Source organism: Lynx rufus, unplaced genomic scaffold, assembly GCF_022079265.1.
Source record: "Lynx rufus isolate CCGP_SWC_20201006 ecotype Redwood Valley unplaced genomic scaffold, mLynRuf1.p SCAF_2, whole genome shotgun sequence".
NCBI classification, from domain to species: domain Eukaryota; kingdom Metazoa; phylum Chordata; class Mammalia; order Carnivora; family Felidae; genus Lynx; species Lynx rufus.
The window spans coordinates 37,883,011-37,904,694 of NW_025814834.1; the positions used below are offsets into that span (position 1 = coordinate 37,883,011).

At 40.5% G+C, this 21,684-nt stretch overlaps 1 protein-coding gene across 1 annotated transcript in view; it reads left to right on the forward strand.

The window, feature by feature from the left end:
• The window catches only part of RFTN2 (raftlin family member 2), a 64,943-nt gene that overhangs the window by 27,634 nt on the left and 15,625 nt on the right, over positions 1–21,684 (forward strand). The window contains exons 5-8 of the mRNA XM_047083540.1: positions 366–371; positions 1,151–1,354; positions 9,051–9,172; positions 10,433–10,536. Of these exons, the coding sequence (XP_046939496.1) occupies positions 366–371; positions 1,151–1,354; positions 9,051–9,172; positions 10,433–10,536 (436 nt within the window). The remainder of the gene's footprint in view (positions 1–365; positions 372–1,150; positions 1,355–9,050; positions 9,173–10,432; positions 10,537–21,684) is intronic.

The following is a 21,684-nucleotide window of genomic DNA, read 5'->3' on the forward strand; positions in this document are numbered from 1 at the left end:
TGATGGATATTTGGGCTCTTTCCATACTTTGGCTATTGTTGATAGTGCTGCTAGAAACATGGGGGTGCTTGTGTCCCTTCAAAACAACACACCTGTATCCCGTGGATAAATGCCTAGTAGTGCAATTGCTAGGTCGTAGGGTAGTTCTATTTTCAGTTTTTTGAGGAAACTCCATACTGTTTTCCAGAGTGGCTGCACCAGCTTGTATTCCCATAATTAACAATCTTTAGATTCCAGTTTCTAAATAGTTTAAATCCTATACTTCTTAATAATTTGTCTATGGCAAAAGTTCTTAATTTGGGCTGTCAGGGTGGGGTAGTGGCAGCATGAGGTTGGGGGAGATACACACAAAAGATCTCTTGGAGAATCTGGTGAAATCCACAGAGACTCAATCCAGAAAAATGCACATGTACATACATAACCCCAAATACTTTTGCAATGCAAGTGGGTTTAGACTTCCTAAACACAACCATAGAGGTGGGTCCATACACCACTCCCCAAGTTAAGAATTTGCCAACTTATGGAAAAGTAGAAGATATGACCTAACAGTTCCATGTCTACATATGTATGCTAGAAGCTACTCCCACATGTGTGTCTAAGGAGACATGAACAATGTTTATAATGACAAAAATTTGGAAGCAATGTATATGTCCATCAACAGGAGAATAATAAACTAGAATATTATGTAGCAGTTTAACTAAATGAATAAGGTCTACATGTATTAATTCCACTCCAAGCAAAAGAAAATCAATTTATAGATGCATATATACAACACCACTTTTTAAAAGTTTTTTAAACTTCAGAATATGATATATATATTAATGGGTATATAAAAGTATATTAAAAGAATAAAAGCTTGCATGAGAATAACAAACACCAAATTATTATAGTACCTATTTCGGGAGAACTGGATTAGGGAAGACTACATAGTAAGCCTCAACTACATCCATTTCTCATTTTCTGGAAAAATAAATCTGAAGGAAACATGGCACAAGGTCAACATTTAATAAAGCTGAGTGGTGGGTAATTTTATTATTCTCCATGTTTGTATGCCTGAAATACATGAGTAATAAAAAAATGTTTAGGAATCTTTTCAATAAGTAAATTAATAAATAAATAATCTTTCTTCTTTCTGAATGCCTATCCCCAGAAAACAAGTTGTATACAATATTCAATGTTTTCGATGATGAATCAACCTGCTGGACCTATCAGGAAGGCATCCTGTCAATGAAAGTAACAAGAAAAGGATCTGTCATTAGTACACTTGATGCCGATTGGCTGGAGTTAACTACATTTTATTATAAACAAGGCTTGTCTTTAATTGATTCTTTTGTATGCTGGGAAACATCTAAAGGTATGTTTTATATTATAATATATTGATACCTAAAAAATTTGACCTGTATCAGAGTTGGTGGAAATGTTTTTGCCTCTCAAGATCTATGGCTAAAGGGACAGGAATTATTCATTATTATTCATTATAAAATTCATTAGGAATTAGATTCCAATTATTACACAGCTATGCAGCTTTAATTTAAAAGCTTAGGGGCTTCTGGGTGGCTCAGTCGGTTAAGCGTCAGACTTCAGCTCAAGTCATGACCTCACAGTTTGTGAATTCGAGCCCTGTGTTGGGCTCTGTGCTGACAGCCTGAAGCCTGCTTCTGATTCTGTGTCTCCCTCTCTCTGCCCCTCCCTTACTCATGCTCTCTCTCTCTCTCTCTCTCAAAAATAAATAAACATTAAAAATTTTTTAAGAAATAAATAAAAGCTTAATCCTAGTGTGTGGTAGAATTATAATGTAATGTTTGCTGTCGGGTTGTAACTATCAGGTACAGAAAAACCACTGTGTGATTGACTAGTAGGATTTTCCAAATAAGATGTATTATAACAGTCCAGTTAAAAGGAGTATAGTGGCATTTGATAGTTACTATCCAAACTTATTACACTATCCCAGATTTGGACACTATCTAACCATGTACTCCAATCTATATCTGACTCTAAAATTTGTATAGAAAAATAATCTTTGGTTTAGAAAATGATATTTACTCTATTTTTTCTGCCTTCCCTTTATCTTTCAACTTCCCCTAGTCTTCCTCTTTTAGTTACGATGGGATATGTAATCACTCATGTCTATCACAAAAACAAACAAAACTTTCCAAAAGTTACTTTCTAGGGAAAGTGTTTTAAAAAAGAAATTGGTGCTGGGGCACCTGGGTAGCTCAGTTGGTCAAGCCTCCAACTCTTGATTTCATCTCAGGTAATGATCTCACAGTTGTGAGATCGAGCTCTGCATCAGGCTCTGCCCTGGGCATGGAGATGGCTTAAGATTCTTTCTCTCTCTCCCTCAGTCCCTTCCCCACCCACGTGCACATGCACATACACATGCTGTCCCTCTCTCTCTCTCTCAAAAAAATAAAAATAAAAAAGAGACTAGTGCTAAAAGAAAAGAAAAACTCATAGTTAGGAGACTTGAAAATTGCATTAGGAAGGATGAAGGCTATGAAAACCAAGATTAACTAACTTAATGAGGCTAGAGGAAAGAACAAAAAAAGCAAATGGATATCAGTATTCTTTACTATCATTAAGTCAGCCTATTACATCAGGGATACCTTAACTAATAGAACTAAAGACTTTGGATGATTATTTAAAATTATCAAGAGTCATGGTCCAATAAGTTCTTTTAACTAGCAACCAAGAGTAAGGATCTAGCCTGTTGAAGTACCCAGAAATATGGCCCATAGCACACAGCCCATAGCAGGTGCTCAATAGATAGTTCTTAGTATTTTGGTTATTGGAAACTTCCTCCAAGGTGGTCTTTTATGGAAACAGCAAAATCTTTTTTCTTTAAGTTTATTTTCAGTATATGTGCTGCCGAAGCAAGCACAAGTTTATTTATTTTCAGAAAGAGACAGAGAGAGTGCATGCATATGCACAAACAGGGGAGGGGGAGAGAGGGGAAGAGAGGGGGAAGGAGAGAGAGGGAGAGAGAGAGAGAGAGAGAGAGAGAGAGAGAGAGAGAGAGAGAGAGAGAATCCCAAGCAGGCTCCATGCTCAGCACAGAGCTCAACTCCAGGCTTGATGCCACGAACTGTGAGATCATGACATGAGTGAAACCGAGAGGCAGACGCTCAACCAACTGAGCCACCCAGGCACCCATAAGATTTTTATTTTTAAGTAATCTCTACACCCAACATGGTGCTCAAACTTACACCCCAAGATCAAGAGTCTCATGCCCTTACTGACTGAGCTATCCAGGTGCCCCAGAAACAGCAAAATCTAACAAGAGCATGGACTTTACAATGAGATAGACCAGGGTTTGAATCCTATGTTCTCTACTTATTAGCTGGGTGATCTGGGGAAGTTAGGTGGGCTCACTGAGCCACAGTTTCCTATAAGGGGAGTAAAAATACTCCCTACTTTACTGCTGTAAAAATTTGATAAGATGCAGTATGTACAAAATGACTCCCACAGTGCCTTACCCACTGTCAGAGCTTATTTTCTGGAGTTAGTTTTCTTTCCTGCAGCTTGTGTGCAGCTACAGTACTTTTAGTATGGGTCAGCTACTTGGAGGTCAGTTTATGCTTCATATATTTCTTTCTCTCTTCTCTTCTTTCCAAAAAGTCTAGTTGGAGACATTTCAAAATTTGGTTTGTTACTAACTGCTGAAGGAAAAATGAGAAATACTCCTTTCAGAATCTCTTTCAGGCATCCCCGCCTTGGGCCTTGCCTGATGAAAATAAAATTAGCCACAGCAGTTGCCAGCCAGAGACTCTGTAGAGCTTTTGTTCATAAAGCCTCAGAAGCTATTTAGAGAGCTCAGGGGAGAATCTCTCCCTCTCAGCAGCTCTGGAATGTCTCATTAGACATTTTACATTGCAGGCCATGCCAAGCCCCTAATGAGCCACCACGGTCTGTGGGGCCTGGAAATTGGGTGTGTCTCTTGGGACTTCCCTAGGAGTACACAGGGAAGCTGCAGAGGGGAAATTGTGACCCATGCCTGTGTCACTGTGAGAAGCAAGTCGGAGGAAGCAGGGCTGAATTGGTTGCTTTGTTCTGGGACATTTGATGCCTGACAGCTAAAGCACATAGGGGACAATGCGTATTTTGTTTTGTCTTGCTTCCATCCTCTTCCAAAATATTGTCAGAAGTCAGCTCACCATGAGAAATAAAAGCACAAAACCAGACATTGCACAGACATTTAAATACCTTACTCCACAAATCTCATAAAATATCTTCCTCTAGAAAGAGGGAGAGGGGGAACAAAACTTTTAACAAGTTTTCTCCTTTGGTGGGGTCACGGTGGAGAGGTTATAAGGACTGTGAAATTCCTCTTCAGTGCCCTTTCCCACGCACTCTCAAAGCCTTCTGCTTCGAAAAGCCCCACAGGAGAGGTACCCAGTGGCCGTCTTGCTGTTCTTGCAGCCTGAGGGTTCCCACTGCAATGGTTTCCTGTATCTGACATTCTCCAGCATTGTTGGGTCCTCACCAAACCGGTCCTCTGCTGGAATCACTGCACACGCACACAGGCTTGCACTATAGGGCAAAGAACTCCAACTGGTCCCAATTGAGCCAACAAAGATAAAACACTTTATTTTACCAGAATGTGTGGAATCCAGTGGGCAGTTGGCATGGGTTGAGATGAGCAGCTTTGCCAGCTGATATAAAACACACACACAGACACAGACACATATACACCCATGAGTCCCCATCCTCTACTAGCCTACAAATGCCCCCATTATCCTCAGAGAATAGTCTCTTCCCATCTTTAGTTCACCCACATCTTAAAGCTACATTTTGATTTTTTATGAATTTTTAGACTTAAGTTCATTTCGAACTCTTCACCCCTATAAAAATGCTTATGTGGAGCTGACAGGCAAGGTGTATCAGAATGAGGAGTGAGGTAGAGTACTGACAAAGAAAATGTATTTATTCACCACAAATATGTGTATGCCAGGCCCTATGCCAGGCACTGGATTTACGATGATGAGCAAAATGGACATCTTCCCTACTCTCAAAAAGCTGGCCCTGTGGCATCAGGCAGTCAGGCGGTAACGGGTACAGAAACATATGTATCTAATTTCAAACTGGAGAAAAGTGTTGTGACATTACCTAACACCATATTGTAAGGAGGGATCAGGAGGTCCCGCCTGACAAGGCACCAATCACACTGAGACTGGAAAGCCAGCATTCCAGAGCCACAGGCAGACCCTTCTAGGCAGAGGAAACACCCCCAGATGTACAAAAACCCTAGGGCAGGAAAGAGGAACAGGGAAAAGGTCTGTGTGCTGGAGCAGGGTATGAAGAGAGAATGGCTCCATACAAGGTAGAAGTGGTAGGCAGCAGCCAATCTTATAAATAATGCAACAAGAGCTAACATGTATTTGTACTTACTATACACCAGCATTGTTCTAAGCACTTTAAATTTATTAACTCACTTAATCCCACAGCAACCCTGTGGGGTTGGTATGATTATTCCTCTTTTGTAGATGAGGAAGCTGAGGCACAGAAATATTTAAAAATGTGCCCATTTTCATGCAATTAGAAAGTGGGGCAGGACGCACCTAGGTGGAGTGTGTGCTCCTAAGCAAAAACTTTAAACATCCTGCCAGGATTTTTATTCCAAGTCATTCACTGAAGATTTAAAAAGGGAGTTATGGAGGTGCCTGGGTGGCTCAGTCAGTTAAGCGTCTGACTTGGGCTCAGGTTATGATCTCACATTTCATGAGTTTGAGCCCTGTGTCAGGCTCTGGGCTAACAGCTCAGAGCCTGGAGCCTGCTTCAGATTCTGTGTCTCCCTCTCTCTCTGCCCCTCCCCCACTTAGGCTCACTTTCTCGCTCTCTCTTTCAAAAATAAACATTTTAAAAAATTAAATAAATAAATAAATAAATAAATAAATAAATAAATAAATAAAAGAGGGAGTTATGACCTGATATGCATTCTTAAAATAACTTCTTCGGCCTCATTTTGGGAAGTGGATTAGAGAGGGCAAGAGTGGAAGGGTTGGGGGGGGGGTGCCATCAAGAGGCTGAGACTTGTTTTGGAGACAGAATGTTCATGAATGAGATACAAAATGGGAGTCTCCATATGTGCCCTCCAGGCCTACCTCTAGGCAGTTTGATGCCAAAAATGACACATGGACCAAAAATACTAAAATGGAATGTTACCTTTCCTCACATTTACATAAATGCCACTGTCATATGTAGCTGAAATGAATGTGTCAGAGCACATGGCCAGACAAGTAAGCCACTCCCTGAGAATTTGTTAAGCTTGTGCTTCTTAAACCAGGGCCCAAGTACTCTGAGGGTATGCAGCCTTGTGCTAGGGAGTACACAGGTTCAAAGGATAGAATGTCAATATTACTTAATATGGGGAGTTGGAGAACTTAACTTTTTTACATAATATATTTGAAAGGAATGCAAATATTGCATGGATTTTAAGATATAAACATAAGATGTTAAAGAAACCTTATTCTTGCCACAAATCAATTCAAACTGTACTTGGAGACCATCCTTCAAGGGTACAGGTATACTTGCCTTTGCTACTGATGGTATTTGGCTAAAAAAAAATTAAGAAGTAGTGGGTCAGGTCAATGCTTTGTAACATTTTCATATTATGCACACATAGAAAATGATAAGATAATAAGGCACATGGGTACAAGAAGATAAAGCTTCTCTGAGCAGGAGGGGGCATCCCATATCTTGGCACTTCTGGAAGGGGTTCTCAGAACACCAATGGGCCAAGACATACTGGGTGGGAAGCTCTGGAATATGTACTGTTAAGAAGTGACTCAGTTCTATAGGTGCCTGGGTGGCTCAGTAGGTTAAGTGTCAGACTTTGGCTCAGGTCATGATCTCATGGTTCATGGGTTTGAGCCCTGTTTTAGGCTCTGCTGACAGCTCAGCTTTGGATTCTGTGTCTTCCTCTCTCTGTGTCCCTCTTCTGCTCACACTCTTTCTCTGTCTCAAAAATAAATAAAAATGTTTAAAAGTTAAAAAAAAAAAAGTGACTCAGTTCGGGAACAGTTATTAAGTAACCGTTTACAATTATCAACTCATCCATTACCTGGAAGATTTAACACACCATGCACCCAAACAGCCACTCCCCATGGGACCTTCCCTGACACCCTGCCTCACCTCCACTTCTGTTAGGGAGAATTTTTCAGGAGATATTAAATACTTTCTCCTGTGTAAGCTTCATTCATCTGTGGCTCTGGGGACTGGCATGGGAGCTAAGAAGGTCAGCCAGGACCTTGGGGGCTCTAAAGTGAGAAGGGAGGGACATAAGTATAATACATGTATAGAAAAGTGCATTAATCTTATGCGTACAGCTGAATAAAAACAAACATTCAAGATATAGAGCATCTCTTTATATATCAGTTATATCTCAATAAAGCTGGGGAGGAAAGAATTCAGAGGGGGAAAAAAAAGGTACAGAACATTTCCAACATACCAGAAGCCACCTCATGACCCTCCCCAGTCAACGTCCTCCCACCCAGAGAAAGCATTATTCTAACGTCCATCCCCATAGATTAATTTTGCCTGTTTTTGAACTTCACATAGGTTGAAGTATACAGTATTTACTCTTTTGTGTCTGGCTTCTTTTCTCAACATAGTTTCTGAAATTCATCCTTGTTGCTACATAGCAGTGAGTCTTACTTTTTTATTCTTGTGTGGCATTTTTTGAGTGTACCATGGTTTCATTCTTTTAAACCAAAAGAAATTTAGAAGTACTAGGATACCCCAATATTGAGAATAAGAAAACAGACACAGAGCCACAAAACCACATTGTAATCCCAAAGTAAATAAGAAGCAGATTATAATTAACTAGATAATTATCACAGTATATAATTATTTCTAAAATTCATACCCCCTTTCTAAAAAAGGACTTGGGACATACATATTTTTAAAGACGGTCTTGTGAAGCTCTAAACTTACGATAAAAAGATTTGCTTCCACTGGTCACTTTGGTATGACAGTGGACAAGTACATTTAAAGGAAGTGGAACATACACTGTAATTAGAAAACTAACTCTAACTAGTAAATTAAACTTTACTGGGTTTGAGGGAACCAATCTGAACAAGGTAAATTCTTCACGGTATTCTGCCCTAATTGTAAATGATGTAAATAATAATGATGATGATTTTCTCTTAAAGCTTATAGCCTGTTAATAAAAATCAAAACCAAAAATTACATTGAAATTATGTTTGGCTTCTTTATCTTTAAGCTTAATAGATCACTTGAAAATGTTGTAGGCTATAATTTAGATAAATGTCCAGCAGAGAGACTTTGATGCGACATTGTACTGTATAAAAACCAAACTGTTTAGCCAGCACGTGACCATGGGAAAATTGTCTCCTATTGCAAAATAGGAGACAAAAGAACGTCCATAAAATCAGTTTAGTTTTCGCCAGCTGGTTATTGTCAACTATTCAAGAAAATGTCAGAAAGGCCCTCCCTTAAAACTTCCTTCCCAGCAGGAATTCTTTTGACAATGACTTCTGTTTAGGATTTTCCTGTTACCATTCTTTCATTATTTTTTTAAAAGCATCATTGAGGTAAAGAATTGTTTCGTGTTTATATTTTTTTGAAGTAATCTTACCTCACATTAGTTTGAATATCACACCTATATTTTCAAGAATATACATTTTTATGTTTTCTCTCCTAATGGTGTAATTAATGTGCATAAACATATATGTCAGAAACCAAAATCTGATTTCAGGGTGAAGGTCAGTTCCCAGTGCTTTTTCAACTTAGGAAATCCACTTGTTTCTCACTGTATGATATTATTTTATCTTGTTTTTGTGTTTGTAGTTTTCATATTTACAGTTTGATTTTAATTCAGTGAAGTACAAAATTGTCTTGACCTTCCCCAAAAAACCCTACAACAATAACAACTCTCAAAGAGGAGGATGTTATTGATTCAGCCAAAACAAGTGCTGATTAATTTATATGCTTTTCTTTCAGCTTCCTAAAAGGGTTATCTAAGGATTTAGATGATCTTAGGAGACACTCAGTATTTGCCACTCTTCTTAATTGCATCCTTTTCCTCACAGGGGACCATTTGCCTAAATCTTTGGAAGGATTCTTTATCTATGAAGAAGAAGGTTCTGGAGTTCCAGGTTCCAGTAGGAAAGGAAATGATGCCATCGTAGTAGAACAATGGACTGTTATTGAGGTAAACTGCAGTTTTCTGACAGTTTAGCTTTACTTTTCTATTTAGTTTTACATGTTAAAGATCTTCATTGCCTAATACCTGCAGTATCCTTCAAACACATGTTTGTGCAGAGTTCAGAATTTTATCACAAATGCGTAAACAAACTGTATAGATTTGTGAAAAGGTGATTTCCTTTACTCCATGTTCAACTCCGTGATAAGATAGTAAAATAATTACCTGTACCTAAATAGCAGTAGATTCCCAAGGATTTGGCATTATAATCCTGAATAAAGTTCCCAGGCACTGAGACTCTCTTTACACATGCCATGACAACTGGTTGAAACTGAAAAAAAAACTCAGTCAATAACTACTATTTTATCTCCAAGAAACCAATGTGACTGACTTCTATTTATTTATTTATTTATTTTACCTTGTGAATTGACTTTCAAAGGCAAAAATATCCAAAAGGTGTTCTCTCTCTCACCAGGCCAAATATGTACACACAGCATTGTCCTTCCTAATCAGAGATGACATTGCTGCTGATGTTGTGCACTCTGAATTCAGATGTCACCGAATGGACTGCCCTTGAGGTGTACAGACTGAATTCAGGTATATTGTGTTGTGTGTATGAGGCCCTCACTGACAGGCTGTTTCATAGACACATGTGCCTTTCTGGCCTTATAAAGGCATACAGAGAGGCATAGCTCATTTTTAAATAAACTAGAAATCCCAATGAGGGGGGAGAAAAGGATTTGGGGGGAGAGGTAAAGCTCCTAGTAAAAATCAATATTTATCAATGAATAAAATGCAGGGAAACAACTCAGCATCTAAGCCCCACTTGCCTTTTACTTCCTGATCTTCACTTCCTACTCTTATCCTCACTTCCCAACCCCTGGTCCAGTGTTTCTAACCAGTATGGTCTGTAAACTACTTGGATCCACATCACTAGGGAGCTTTTCTAAATGCAGATCCCCTAGCCCCATACCTTAAAGTCTGATGCCTGAACAAGACTGAGGGAACACAAAGGAAGGCAGGCCCAAACTCTGGAGAACCAGATGGAAACCTCTCTCCACTCTGATCCCCAGTGTCTCTACTTTGGTTCAATGGTTAGAACGCAGCAAGTAGCAGAAAATGAAGCCCAGGAAGACTGCAGCTGATGAAACTGTACTTAATGGAGCATGAACTCCCTTTATTGTAACACCCATCACCCTTTATTGTAATCACTTGTGTTGCTGGTCATCTTGCCATTAAGGCTATGAGCTCTTATGCTTATTCATGCAGGGCTGTGAAATCAAAACGGATTATGGCCCTCTGCTGCACACTCTGGCTGAGTTTGGATGGCTCCTGACAAGCGTGTTGCCTACACCTATACTGCGACATGACAGGTAATACCAGAGTAGCCTTACAAACTCTCATTTAATTCAAAATATAGTTCATTTGTTAGATAACTCGATTCAGCAAATGCTTATTTAATACCTACAAAAAGCATTTCACTGAACTTCTAATCTGATTTCATGGACCTTGGAGATCAGCTAATCTAATCCCCTCAAGTTATAGATGTACAAACTATAACATGTCCTCCCCAAGGGCATGCAAGCAGAGCCAGGCAGGGGCGCAAGACCCACTCCCAGCTCAGGGCAGCTCAAAATGCCTGGAGTCAAGGGGCGCCTGGGTGGTTCAGTCGGTTGAGCATCCAACTCTGGATTTCGGCTCAGGTCATGATCTCACAGTCGGTGAATTCGAGCCCCACATCAGGCTCTCTGCTGAGTGTGGAGCCTTCTTGGAGTTCTGTCTCTCCCTCCCTCTGCCCCTCCCCAGCTCGTGCTGTCTTTCTCTGAAAGTAAATAAATAAGCTTAAAAAAAAATGTCTAGAGTGAAGACTGAGTTGATGTAACTCTGCAAACAGAACAACTCAGGCCCCTCTGTAGACCTCTTGTCCTCCCCCTCCGCACTGTGCGCGCAAACCAAGGGAGGCAGGAGCCCAGGCACTGCTGCCTTCACCTCTCCCCTCTGGTAAGGTGGCTGAGCTCTCCCCTGGAGCACGAACTCATTAGCTGTTTCCACTAAAATAAACTGCCTACATTAGAACCAAAGTGCCATCACTTCACAAATACCAACCTTTCCTTTTCCCCTTTAGTCAATCGTACTTTTTTTTTTTAGAGACAGAACGAGAGAAACCAATTAAGTCTTCTGTATAAAGAGCTTTGCTGTCCCCTGGACACAGAGATGTTCCCTCTACCTTCTTTGGCCTCCAGAAAATGATCGAGTGCCAACGTGGTCCTGCCTGGGCCAGTAACTACCTGCCAAGGACAGCACAGTACCACGTGGCCTTACCCTTTAGCAGCGTCAACTGCGGTTCAACACTCTTGAGTAATTGGCAGGTGTCGCTGAAGGAGGCAGCTCCTCCTTTCTCAGTCTCACCCACCCTCCTGCCTCCTCTGGTTTTCCCAGTTTTGCAACCTACCCCTGTCCAGTATCCCAACTTCCCCCCACACTGTAAAAACATTTGATTGGCATGGCTTTATATTAAAGCTGCATCTTCTTCAGGTGGGAAGAGAGACAAAGACTGATACAGACTAAAGATACTCAAGCTTTAAAAGGAGGGGTTAGAAATAAGCAATTAATCTGCTTTTCTTCTCCGGGATCTATTGGTAACTGTACTCAAGTTGTGAATGACAACATCCTGAAGCATTAGTTCCCAACTGTTTAAATCTGTGACATAGCTGTCAGGTCACAATACAGTGGTAATTCACAAGATTTGGTCTTAAAGCAATATGAAACACCTGGGGAGCCTATGCACCTACAAATGCTGGAGGGCCACCCCAGTGGAACAGTCAGAAGCTCTGAGGGTGAAACCATGAATCTGCACTTTCACAAGCCTCTGAAACTCGTTAACATTAGAAGAATTGTGCAGGAGGTAGTGAGAAAGGAACTCCTCTTCCCTGCCTTTCTACCCCTCATAGCCATGCCCAAGCATTGGCCTATCCCACTGCCCACTCTCCCTCAGAATAACTTGTGTATTTGGCCTTCTCATCTCTTTTTGATGGTTCTCACTGGTGTGTAATTTAGGATATCATCTGGCCCATTACAGTTAGCTCTTCCTAAGAGTACTCTTGAGTTCTGAACCTTTCGTGTTCCTTTTTCCCCAGTGAAAAATATATTCATCATTCCTCCCTCCCATTCACTCAGGGATTCTACTCTCCTGAGTCTAAATTTTTCTTGGGATGCCTGACTGGCTCCATTGGTAGAGTATGTGACTCTTAATCTCAGGGCTGCAAGTTCAAGCCCCACACTGGGCATGGAGCTTATTTAAAATTAAAATGCAAAAAAAAAAAATAGTTTTGTCTTGAAGTATGAGTGACTGCTTGGGCACTGATTAGATAGCAAGCCTGCTGGGCTGGGTGCTGAGCCAGAAAACACAAGCTGAAGTTCCTTCAGCATCTCCTGCTTCTGGTTGGTTTAGGATTGAGGACAGGATTGAGACCGAGTATAATGTGAAGGGGGAGGGTTGTGGAAACCGGAGCCACACTTGACTGGACCACCTTGTCCTGCATGTCAGACTGTATGAAGTCACAGGCTTCCCTGATGAGGAAAGGGCTCACTGGAACAAGGAGTAGCTGTACATTGTCTTTGAAGCAGAGATAACACCGCTGCCTCTCCACTGTTCTAGATTCTCCTGTACCCCTATTCCCCTTGAGGTGCTGTGGGGTCACAGTAGGCCTTTCACACCCTCCTTGTGAAGGCTTATCTTCATGTGTAATTAAAATAGCAAAAGGGCTAGTTGCTGGACTGCTCATAAAGCGACTGTTTCGAACAGCAAAAAAATGGACACAGTATAGATGTCTGTCACTAGGAATGGTGTGTGTTAAGGCTAAAAAGCTACATAGCAAATTCTAGTGAATGATTAGCTCTGGGACTATGGGTAGGGGACAGGGAAAGTGGGCGTTTCTGCTTTGTCTTTATACATTTTCTGCTATTTGACTTTCTACAAGGAATACATATTCTGTGATTTAAAAAAAAAAACTAATTTTAAAGAGTAAAAAATCAATCAATTACTAAAAAGATGTGACAGCTGTATCTGCCGTGAAGGAGCCTGTGTCTGGTTAAGCTTAAATTTAGTATATAACCAGGCTTGCACTTGGGTTATGGCAGGTCAAACTTACATACCTGGGCAAGTATAGGTTGTACAGCAGCGTTAAAAAGAGGAGTAAAGACTGTCAAAGTTAGACGGAATCTTCACCTGAGTGAAGTTTAAAATGAGTTTAAAAAGCAGCATCACCATTTAGCAGGTCTCCATTTAGAATCTGCTGTTTACCCTGGATGGGAGATAGTACAGGGGCACCTGGGTGGCTCTGTCAGTTAAGTGTCTGACTCTTGATTTCAGCTCAGGTCATGATCTTAGGATTCATGGGGTCAAGCCCCATGTCCAGCTCTGTGCTGCCCATGTCCGACTCTGTGCTGCCCATGTCCGGCTCTGTGCTGGCAGTATGGAGCCTGCTTGGGATTTGCTCTCTCCCTCTGTCTCTGCCCCACCTGGTTGATTTGGGACTGAAGACAGGATTGAGACCAAAGGTGGTAAAGAAGAGGTCTCAAGTATGTGTACGCACATGCACACTCCCTCTCTAAAAATAAATAAATAGATAAATAAACGAAAATAGTAGAAAAATACTTTTTAGCAGTAATCACCCATTTGCAACAAGGCACACTAGAACAAACAGTGTCTACTGTTCTTTTGTACTCAGGAATATTGTGCAATATTGATGTTTATTTTAATCCTTTACGTCTTGTAACTTGTGTTCTTCCAAGTGCCTGCAAGGTAGATGCTATAGGCTGAAAGTCAAGGTTCATTGTTACTATCCGGTAACAAAGATTGTTGATAAAACCGGTTTATCCTCTGCCTTCTTATTCTTGTCCAAATGTGCTATCTCTGTCAGTCACATGCTTGTCTTAGCTGCTGTAGTACACACAAAGATAGTACTCACTGTCAGTCATGTCATCTTTAAATATAAAGAAAAATACCATTTAAATACAAAAAAAAAAAAAAAGAAGATACCACATACAATTCATCTTGGTCCAAGTGGAGGATAGAGCCTAAAAATTTTTAGTCTAGAAGAAGAGTCTGGGATGTGAACCAAACTATTCTATAGGAACTAATCCTTTAGCAGAACCAAAATCCTGAAGTTGAAACCAGTTATCCAAGCATGATCACTCAGCCTGTCATAAATCAGGATATTTCAGAAAGTGTAAATACTGTGATTCACTATATACTAAATCAGCACTGATGATTACAAGTCAGTAAAGGAGCAGAAATAAATAACATCACTATAAAGATACATAAGCTTACACACATACTCATACCCAGAAAAACAAATAACTGTCATGACCTTTCTTTTGGGGCCCACATGTCTGAAAACATGAGTTAGAACCATTGTCAGTGAAAACTTTCTTCTTTAAATATTTTCATCTTGTACACAATCATGTCTTCAGCAATTTCAACTTTTCCCCACTCTTCTATCACCTAAACCATAACTTGAGTGGTCTGTAGATAAGGTATTTTCCCTTCATTTCTTTCATTACTCAAATATGTCATTGGATGACATAAAAATATTTTCCCAATGTGTCCTTACACTGAGGTTGTTGCTTCATCATCCTAAGCAATATCACACCACCAAGGTTGAAGGCCACATTGCCATGGAAACATGATAATGTGGTAATCAGATAACACTACATTATTCCAGGATTATTGCTGTCAGCTGTGAAAACTTGCCAGAATCCCTTCTTAATCGTTATCACTATGTAATTATACAAATGGGCCCAATCCTTTTCTTTTCAAGAAATCAACATGAAAATTGACATTAAACAATTCAAGGAAAATCTGGTAGAGGATCAAATTAGCTGAACTAGCAGCTAATATTGCTGCCCTTAAAATAATCACCAGAATAAATGGAAGGGGAGCCAAAGTTCCCTCTGTTTGGCTCCCTCAAACCAACAAGGTCATTCCCCTCTCCCTGAATAATCATCTGGAAAGGGATGGGGGAAGGGGGCATCTTAACAGGAACCCACGGTAATTCTGATGTGCTTTCAGAAAAACACTGAAGTATAACCTTGCAGAGGGACCATGAAAGCATTTTAGAATACAATATAGAAGAAAGATATACGCCTTCATTTATATCTCAGAAGACAGAATTGAAAAGCAGGGGTTTGGGGGTACAATGAATCATGTTATACTGTTCTGAGAATATAAAAACATCTGATCCTTAAGAACAAGATCTGAATAACAAAAAGAGAAAATTGTCTTCTCACTGTGATGCTGGCAGTCCTGCTCCCTCTTCCATTTTCTGCAGCCCTTGCAGAAAAGGTTCCACAGCCTTGTGGTCACCACAGCCCAGAAGCATGAGTAAGTCTGTGCAGTCACTTGAGACACTTTCATGTACCAATGATTTCCTCTCAATCCTCAAGTGGCAGCCAAAGCAGAGCTGCATATTTATACACAGTCAGGGAAAGGCTAGGGTTTCGTGTTTAGTTCATTCTAATGTGCTTCTCTTCCCTTCCTAATTTAAATTCTGTAGAAACAGTATGGTGTAATTCCTAGTTAAGCTCATAGTAATCTTGCAGTGAGCAGCATTTTGATAAGGCCACTTTTTAAACAAGTTTATTTCTTTATTTTCAGAGACAGAGATAGAGCACGCATGAGCGGGAGGGAGGGGCAGAGAGACGGAGGGAGAGAGAATCCGAGCAGGCTCCACACTATCAGCACAGAGTCCAAGGCAGGGGTGAAATCAAGAGTTGGACCCTTAACCGACTGTGCCCCAAGGCCACGTTTTTCAAAATAGTCAATTTGTCTATTGTAGATACTTCCAGTTATCACTTCCTCATCTGAACTTCAATTTTTGACATTTTGTCAGGCAGGGGGGTTGGGAGAAGCTAAACTGTGGGAGTGCTCTTTCTAGTTTTTAATACACTCATATTAATACCTGAAAAACAAATCAGGGTCATAAGCCAAAGGAGCTGTGACCAAGCACATAGCTATAAAGGTGCATGTGAAAATTAATTTTATAACTTTGCTTTCAAAATGAATTTTATTTTATATTTTAAAAGCAAGAATTTACTCATTTATTTTTAAGTTGCAACATTAAACATGGCAATTAATTAATTAATTAATTAGATGATACAAAACTGATCAGAAAATACAAATTAACCTAACAATTCTGTTTCCTCTAGTCTAACTCTACAATCATAAATGAAAGCTCTTTATAAAAGTTTTTTTTTTAAGTTTATTTATTTATTTTAAGAGAGTGTGTGCATGAGTGGGGGGGTGGGTAGGGGCAGAGAAAGGGAGAGAGAGAATCCCAATCAGGCTCCATGCTGTCAGCACAGAGCCCAATGCGGGACTTGGTCTTGAGATCTGAAATCATGACCTTAACCAAAATCAAGAGTCAGATGCTTAACCAACTGAACCACCCTGGCGCCCCAAGAGTATTTTTATCCCACAGATGACTAAACAGCTACAGATAAGCCACTCATTTAGAACCATTTCAGTTGTATTCAAACTGAATCACATTTTTGCATTTTATTTGAAAATGTTCTTTCAGTTCAACTCAAATATCTATTGAGTGCCTGATATGTACAAGGCAATATTTTACTCACTCTAGGGGCTGACTCTGGCTTCCAGGAAGGAACTCATAGTTGGCTTGGAGACACAACACCATTACAAATAACTAATGCAGAACAGCTCATGACAAGTCCTGCAGTGGAGGTCTAGAGCATGTATTCTCAATAGGGGTGATACTGCCCCAAGGGGGTGAAAAGGGGAGGTAAAAAAATCTTAAATTCTACAGTGGTTTGTGGCCCTCCAAAAGGTCACGGTACATAAACACAAACACAGCATATCTTTAGGATTAAAATTTAATGGGATTGGGGGGAATTTGGGGAGAAATATCTAAAAAGTCTTTTTTAGGGAAGCAATAATGACGAGTTGAGTATAAAGCAGGTGAATATGCTAGGGGACTTCATTGAAGGAGGAGGGCAGGTCTGCGAAAGCTGTGTGTCTGAGGGGGAACTTTAGGAAAGAACAGATCTTCTGAAAGCAGTTTTAGAGAGGAGAATACTCCCTGTGGCAAATAGGACTAACTATTTACTATTCTGTTTCATCTCATGTAGCAGCACTAGTCTGTTGGTAGTGGCTGCCTGGAACACTATAAAACCAAGGATTCTGAGACTAGAACCAGGCTCAGCAAAAAAGAATGCAGTGATCAATCAATTAGTGATGCCTGCTATGTGCATAGAAGGTAGAAAGTTGAAGTATGGGTACCACAAATTATTTCCTTTCTCTGGAAATCTTAAGCAAAAACACAGGAAAATGCAAGATATATTCCAGGGAAAGTTAGTACAGGTGAATGAATTCCTAAAGACCTCTTCTAATCAAACCCAAAGAATTCAAGACTGATTTTTACCAAAGAATAAATGTGAAAGGGGAGGGATCATTTTTATCATGTGTAAATCTACAACCATTCTCCTTCATGTCACCATTACCTGTACTCATAAAACAATTTTTCTTAAATATACAAGTATAAAGTGCACAAAACACAAATAGGTATAATTGTAAACACTTGTGTCGTTTCTACTGGACAAGAAACAATATCAGAACCTTGAAAGCACTCCACGTATTTCCCCATCACATCTACTCCCTTCACTCAGAGTGACATCCCAACTTTTAGGATAATCACTTCCTTGCTTTGCCCAAGAGTTTTATCACTCTTGCATGTGTATCTAAACTGTATACAGTTCAGTTTTGCCTGTTTTTGAATTTTACACAAATGGAATTTTATGTTTGGCTCCAATGGTTGATTATGACAAGCAGTGCTATCCTGAACAGGAGCAGGGATCCTAGTGTACACGGGCATGAGTTTCTCAAGCGAATAGATCTGGAAGTGGTGTTGCTGGGTCATAGGGCATTTCTTTAGCTTTATTAGATAAATGCCAGACTCTTTCCAACTAGAATGTTGCAGTTTACACTCCTAACATCAGAATATGAAGTTTCCATTGCTCCAACAAAAAATATTGTCAGATTTTTAAATTTTGCCATCCTAGTGCGTATACAGTATGATGTCGGTGTGGTTTTAATTTGTATTTACCTAGTTACTACTGAGATTGAGCACATTTTCATATGTTTATTGGCCATTTGGATGTTTCTTTTGTAAAGCACCTATTTAAATCTTTTGCCCAATGTTGTCCTTATAAATAACTTCCTGCAAAAATAACCTAAAAGCTTAAATACCACTAAAGATGTTATCAAACTGTGATAGAACTGCTTTTTAATTTTGTTTTTGTTGCTTGCTTGTTTTAAGTAGTGCTGTTCTCTCTTAACTGAATTCATGGGGAGATGTTTTTTTTAATGTTTATTTATCTTGAAAGAGAGCACAAGTTGGAGAGGGGCAGAGAGAGGGAGAGAGAGAATCCCAAGCAGGCTCCACGCTGTGAGCACAGAGCCCAACATGGGGTTCAATCTCACAAACCATGAGATCATGGCCTGAGCCAAAATCAAGAGTCCAACATTTAACCAACTGAGCCAGCCAGGTGCCCCCAAAGAGGGAATTTTTTTAAGGAAAAGCTTTCAATGATCCATCTTATATGTGGTGCTTAAATGCCAAGAGTCAAGAACTTGCCCCCTCTCTCCTTCTCTCACCATATGAACACCGGGACCTGTGTGGTCTGTTTAAATAATCTAATTGGCCCAGAAGAAAATGAACACTTGTTTTTATTTGCTTCACTATTCTCCACTACAACCCCTGCACATTATAAGCTGAAATTATTCATTTGGGAGAAGCTACATAAAAATCTGAACTTTTGCAAAGTAGTCTATGCTTATCCATTCATTATAAAGTGTTCCAGCAGAATGGAATTAAATTAGGCCACTCTTCTCTGTAGTCAGGGCTTTACTGAATTCATTCTACACTTGTTGTAGAGATAGTATGGTGTTGTGGGAAATAGAGAAGACCCAAGACAAAACTCTTAAAAACTCTGAGTCTCAATTTCCTTACCCATAAAATGGATAAAATAATATCTTCTCTGCCCACCTCAAAGGGCTATCATAAGAGGGGCGCCTGACCAGCTCTGTCGGTGGAGCATGTGACTCTTGATCTCTGGGTTCTAGGTTCAAGCCCCACATTGGGTGTAGAGATTACTTAAAAATCAAGCCTTTTTAAAAAGGGGGGTGGCTATCATAAGAAGCAAAAGTGCTCATTAACAAGGAAAATAGTGTACCAAAAGCACTACACAAATCCAAGTTACCCTTCTTTTTTCTTTTAACCTATATTTATTTTTGAGAGAGAGAGTGTGAGCAGGAGAGGGGCAGAGAGAGAGGGAGACACAGAATCCGAAGCAGGCTCCAGGCTCCGAGCTGTCAGCACAGAGCCCAAATTCACGAACCGTGAGACCATGACCTGAGCCAAACAAAGTCAGTCGCTCAACCGACTGAGCCACCCCGGCGCCCCTCCAAGTTACCCTTCTTACTTTAGTCCATGAGATCTTCTGTTGTTGGGAAGCTAGTCTCTTTCTTAGTAGTCTGTTGATGCCATAGCAAACCTCTCTCCTTTAAACAACACCCAAATAGAAAGTCTTCTTTTTGCTTTCATATGAAAGGCATAGAAGACGGTAGGGAAGAGAGAAGGAAACATTTATAAAGCATCTACTGTGCTCCAAGATCTGTGCTAAGAACTTTACTTCCATCACCTCACAGGTATTGTTTGGACCACCTGTTTTACAGAAGAGAAACGGGAGGCTCAGAAAGTCTGAGTAACTAGCTCAGCATCACATAGCTAGTAAGCAGCAAAACTCAGATGGAAACCCAGCATTGGTCTGACTCTAGAGTCATATATACATGCTGTTTCCCCCACACTCAACATCCTCTCCAATAAATATATCACATAAAGGGGATGTGTCCCCACATTTTGTAGTGTAAAGCTGTAGAACTGGTCAAAAACTCATTTTCTTCCCCATCTGTGGCCTGATTCCTTACGCTTATGCTCACTCCCCAGACCCTATAGTAGTGTATGCCCACATTAAGAGGTGAGCATAATACCAAGACAAAGAGCAAAAGAGCCCATGTCCCAGGGACAACAGCAATACTGGTGGCCTCTCCTGCTTCTTCTAGGTCCACACCTGCCCTCTGGTGTTTGTCTGATTCTAGGTGTGAACCTGACACTGACTCAGGCTTTACCCTTTCACTCTACTTCGCCTGGTTCGGTCTGGTGAGATGCGTGGATCTGACACTGGCTTCTCCCACCAACTGCATTTTCCGCTAGGCCTAACAGATCCGACCTTTGTTTTATCTCCTTCAGTTTGGACCAATGCCTCAGGTCGCACATGGACTTTGGCCTCTAGAGTCATGATACTTTCCTGGTCCTTCTGTACTAATGACCCTCCTTTCCCTTCCCCCATCTGGGCCCTTTTATACCTCACCCTGCTCCCCATCATTGCCTGCAGGGAACTTAGCCTCTCCAGGCCTGAAGTGGCTGACCCATCCCTCATGCTGACAGTGGCACAAGGGATTATTTGCTGCCCTCAGAAAGGAAGAACTAGTGGATGGTTTTACACCTTTGCAGACTATTTCCTTGGCCAGCTTATCCTTGAAGCTTATGCTCTTGACCAACACAGGTTGTGCCAGAACTCTTTCAGCACTTCTGTGAAAATCTGCCATTTCTCAGAAGCTGTGTTCATTTTCTATGACATCAAAGCATGACTGTCCACTAATAATAGTCTGGAAGAGGATGTGAAGAGTTTTAAATTCCTCTCAGAAAAACACCAAGTTACTCAGTTAACTAACACTTTTTGGATGAAAATTGCTGTAGGGAATAGGAGATGTAGGCCCTGTCCTCTGAGTATCCAGGGCATGCGAACCCTCCCTGGTCAAGTAATGACACCACCAGTCAAATCCTTTCAGAAACTGTGCTACAGGACAAATATCCTATCCCAGCTCAGCAGACAGAATTACCTCCAGAGCCACTGAGGCTGTGAGGCACTCACCCTTTCAGATAGTTGTTGCTCTGTCAGGCTTCTGTCCCTTAGTTCTACCATGCTTAGATTCTCTAAACCAAAAGGAGGTCCATGTCTCACAGATGTTCTGAAAATAGCAGGACCTATTTTCTTTTTTCTTTTTCAAGTTTAAATTCTAGTTCATTAACATACAGTGCAATATTAGTTTCAGGAGTAGAATTTAGTGATTCATCATTTACATACAACACCCAGGGCTTGTCACTAGTGCCCTCCTTAACACCCATCACTCTTCTAGCCCATCCCCCACCCACCTCCCTCCATCAACCCTCAGTTTGTTCTCTGTATTTAAGAATCTCTTATAGTTTGTTTCCCTCTCACTCTCTTTTTTTTCCCTTTCCCATATGTTCATCTGTTTTGTTTCTTAAATTCTACATATGAGTGAAATCATACATTTGTCTTTCTCTGACTTACTTCGCATAGCATAATATACTTTAGCTCCATCCACGTCATTGCAAATGGCAAGATTTCATTCTTTTTTT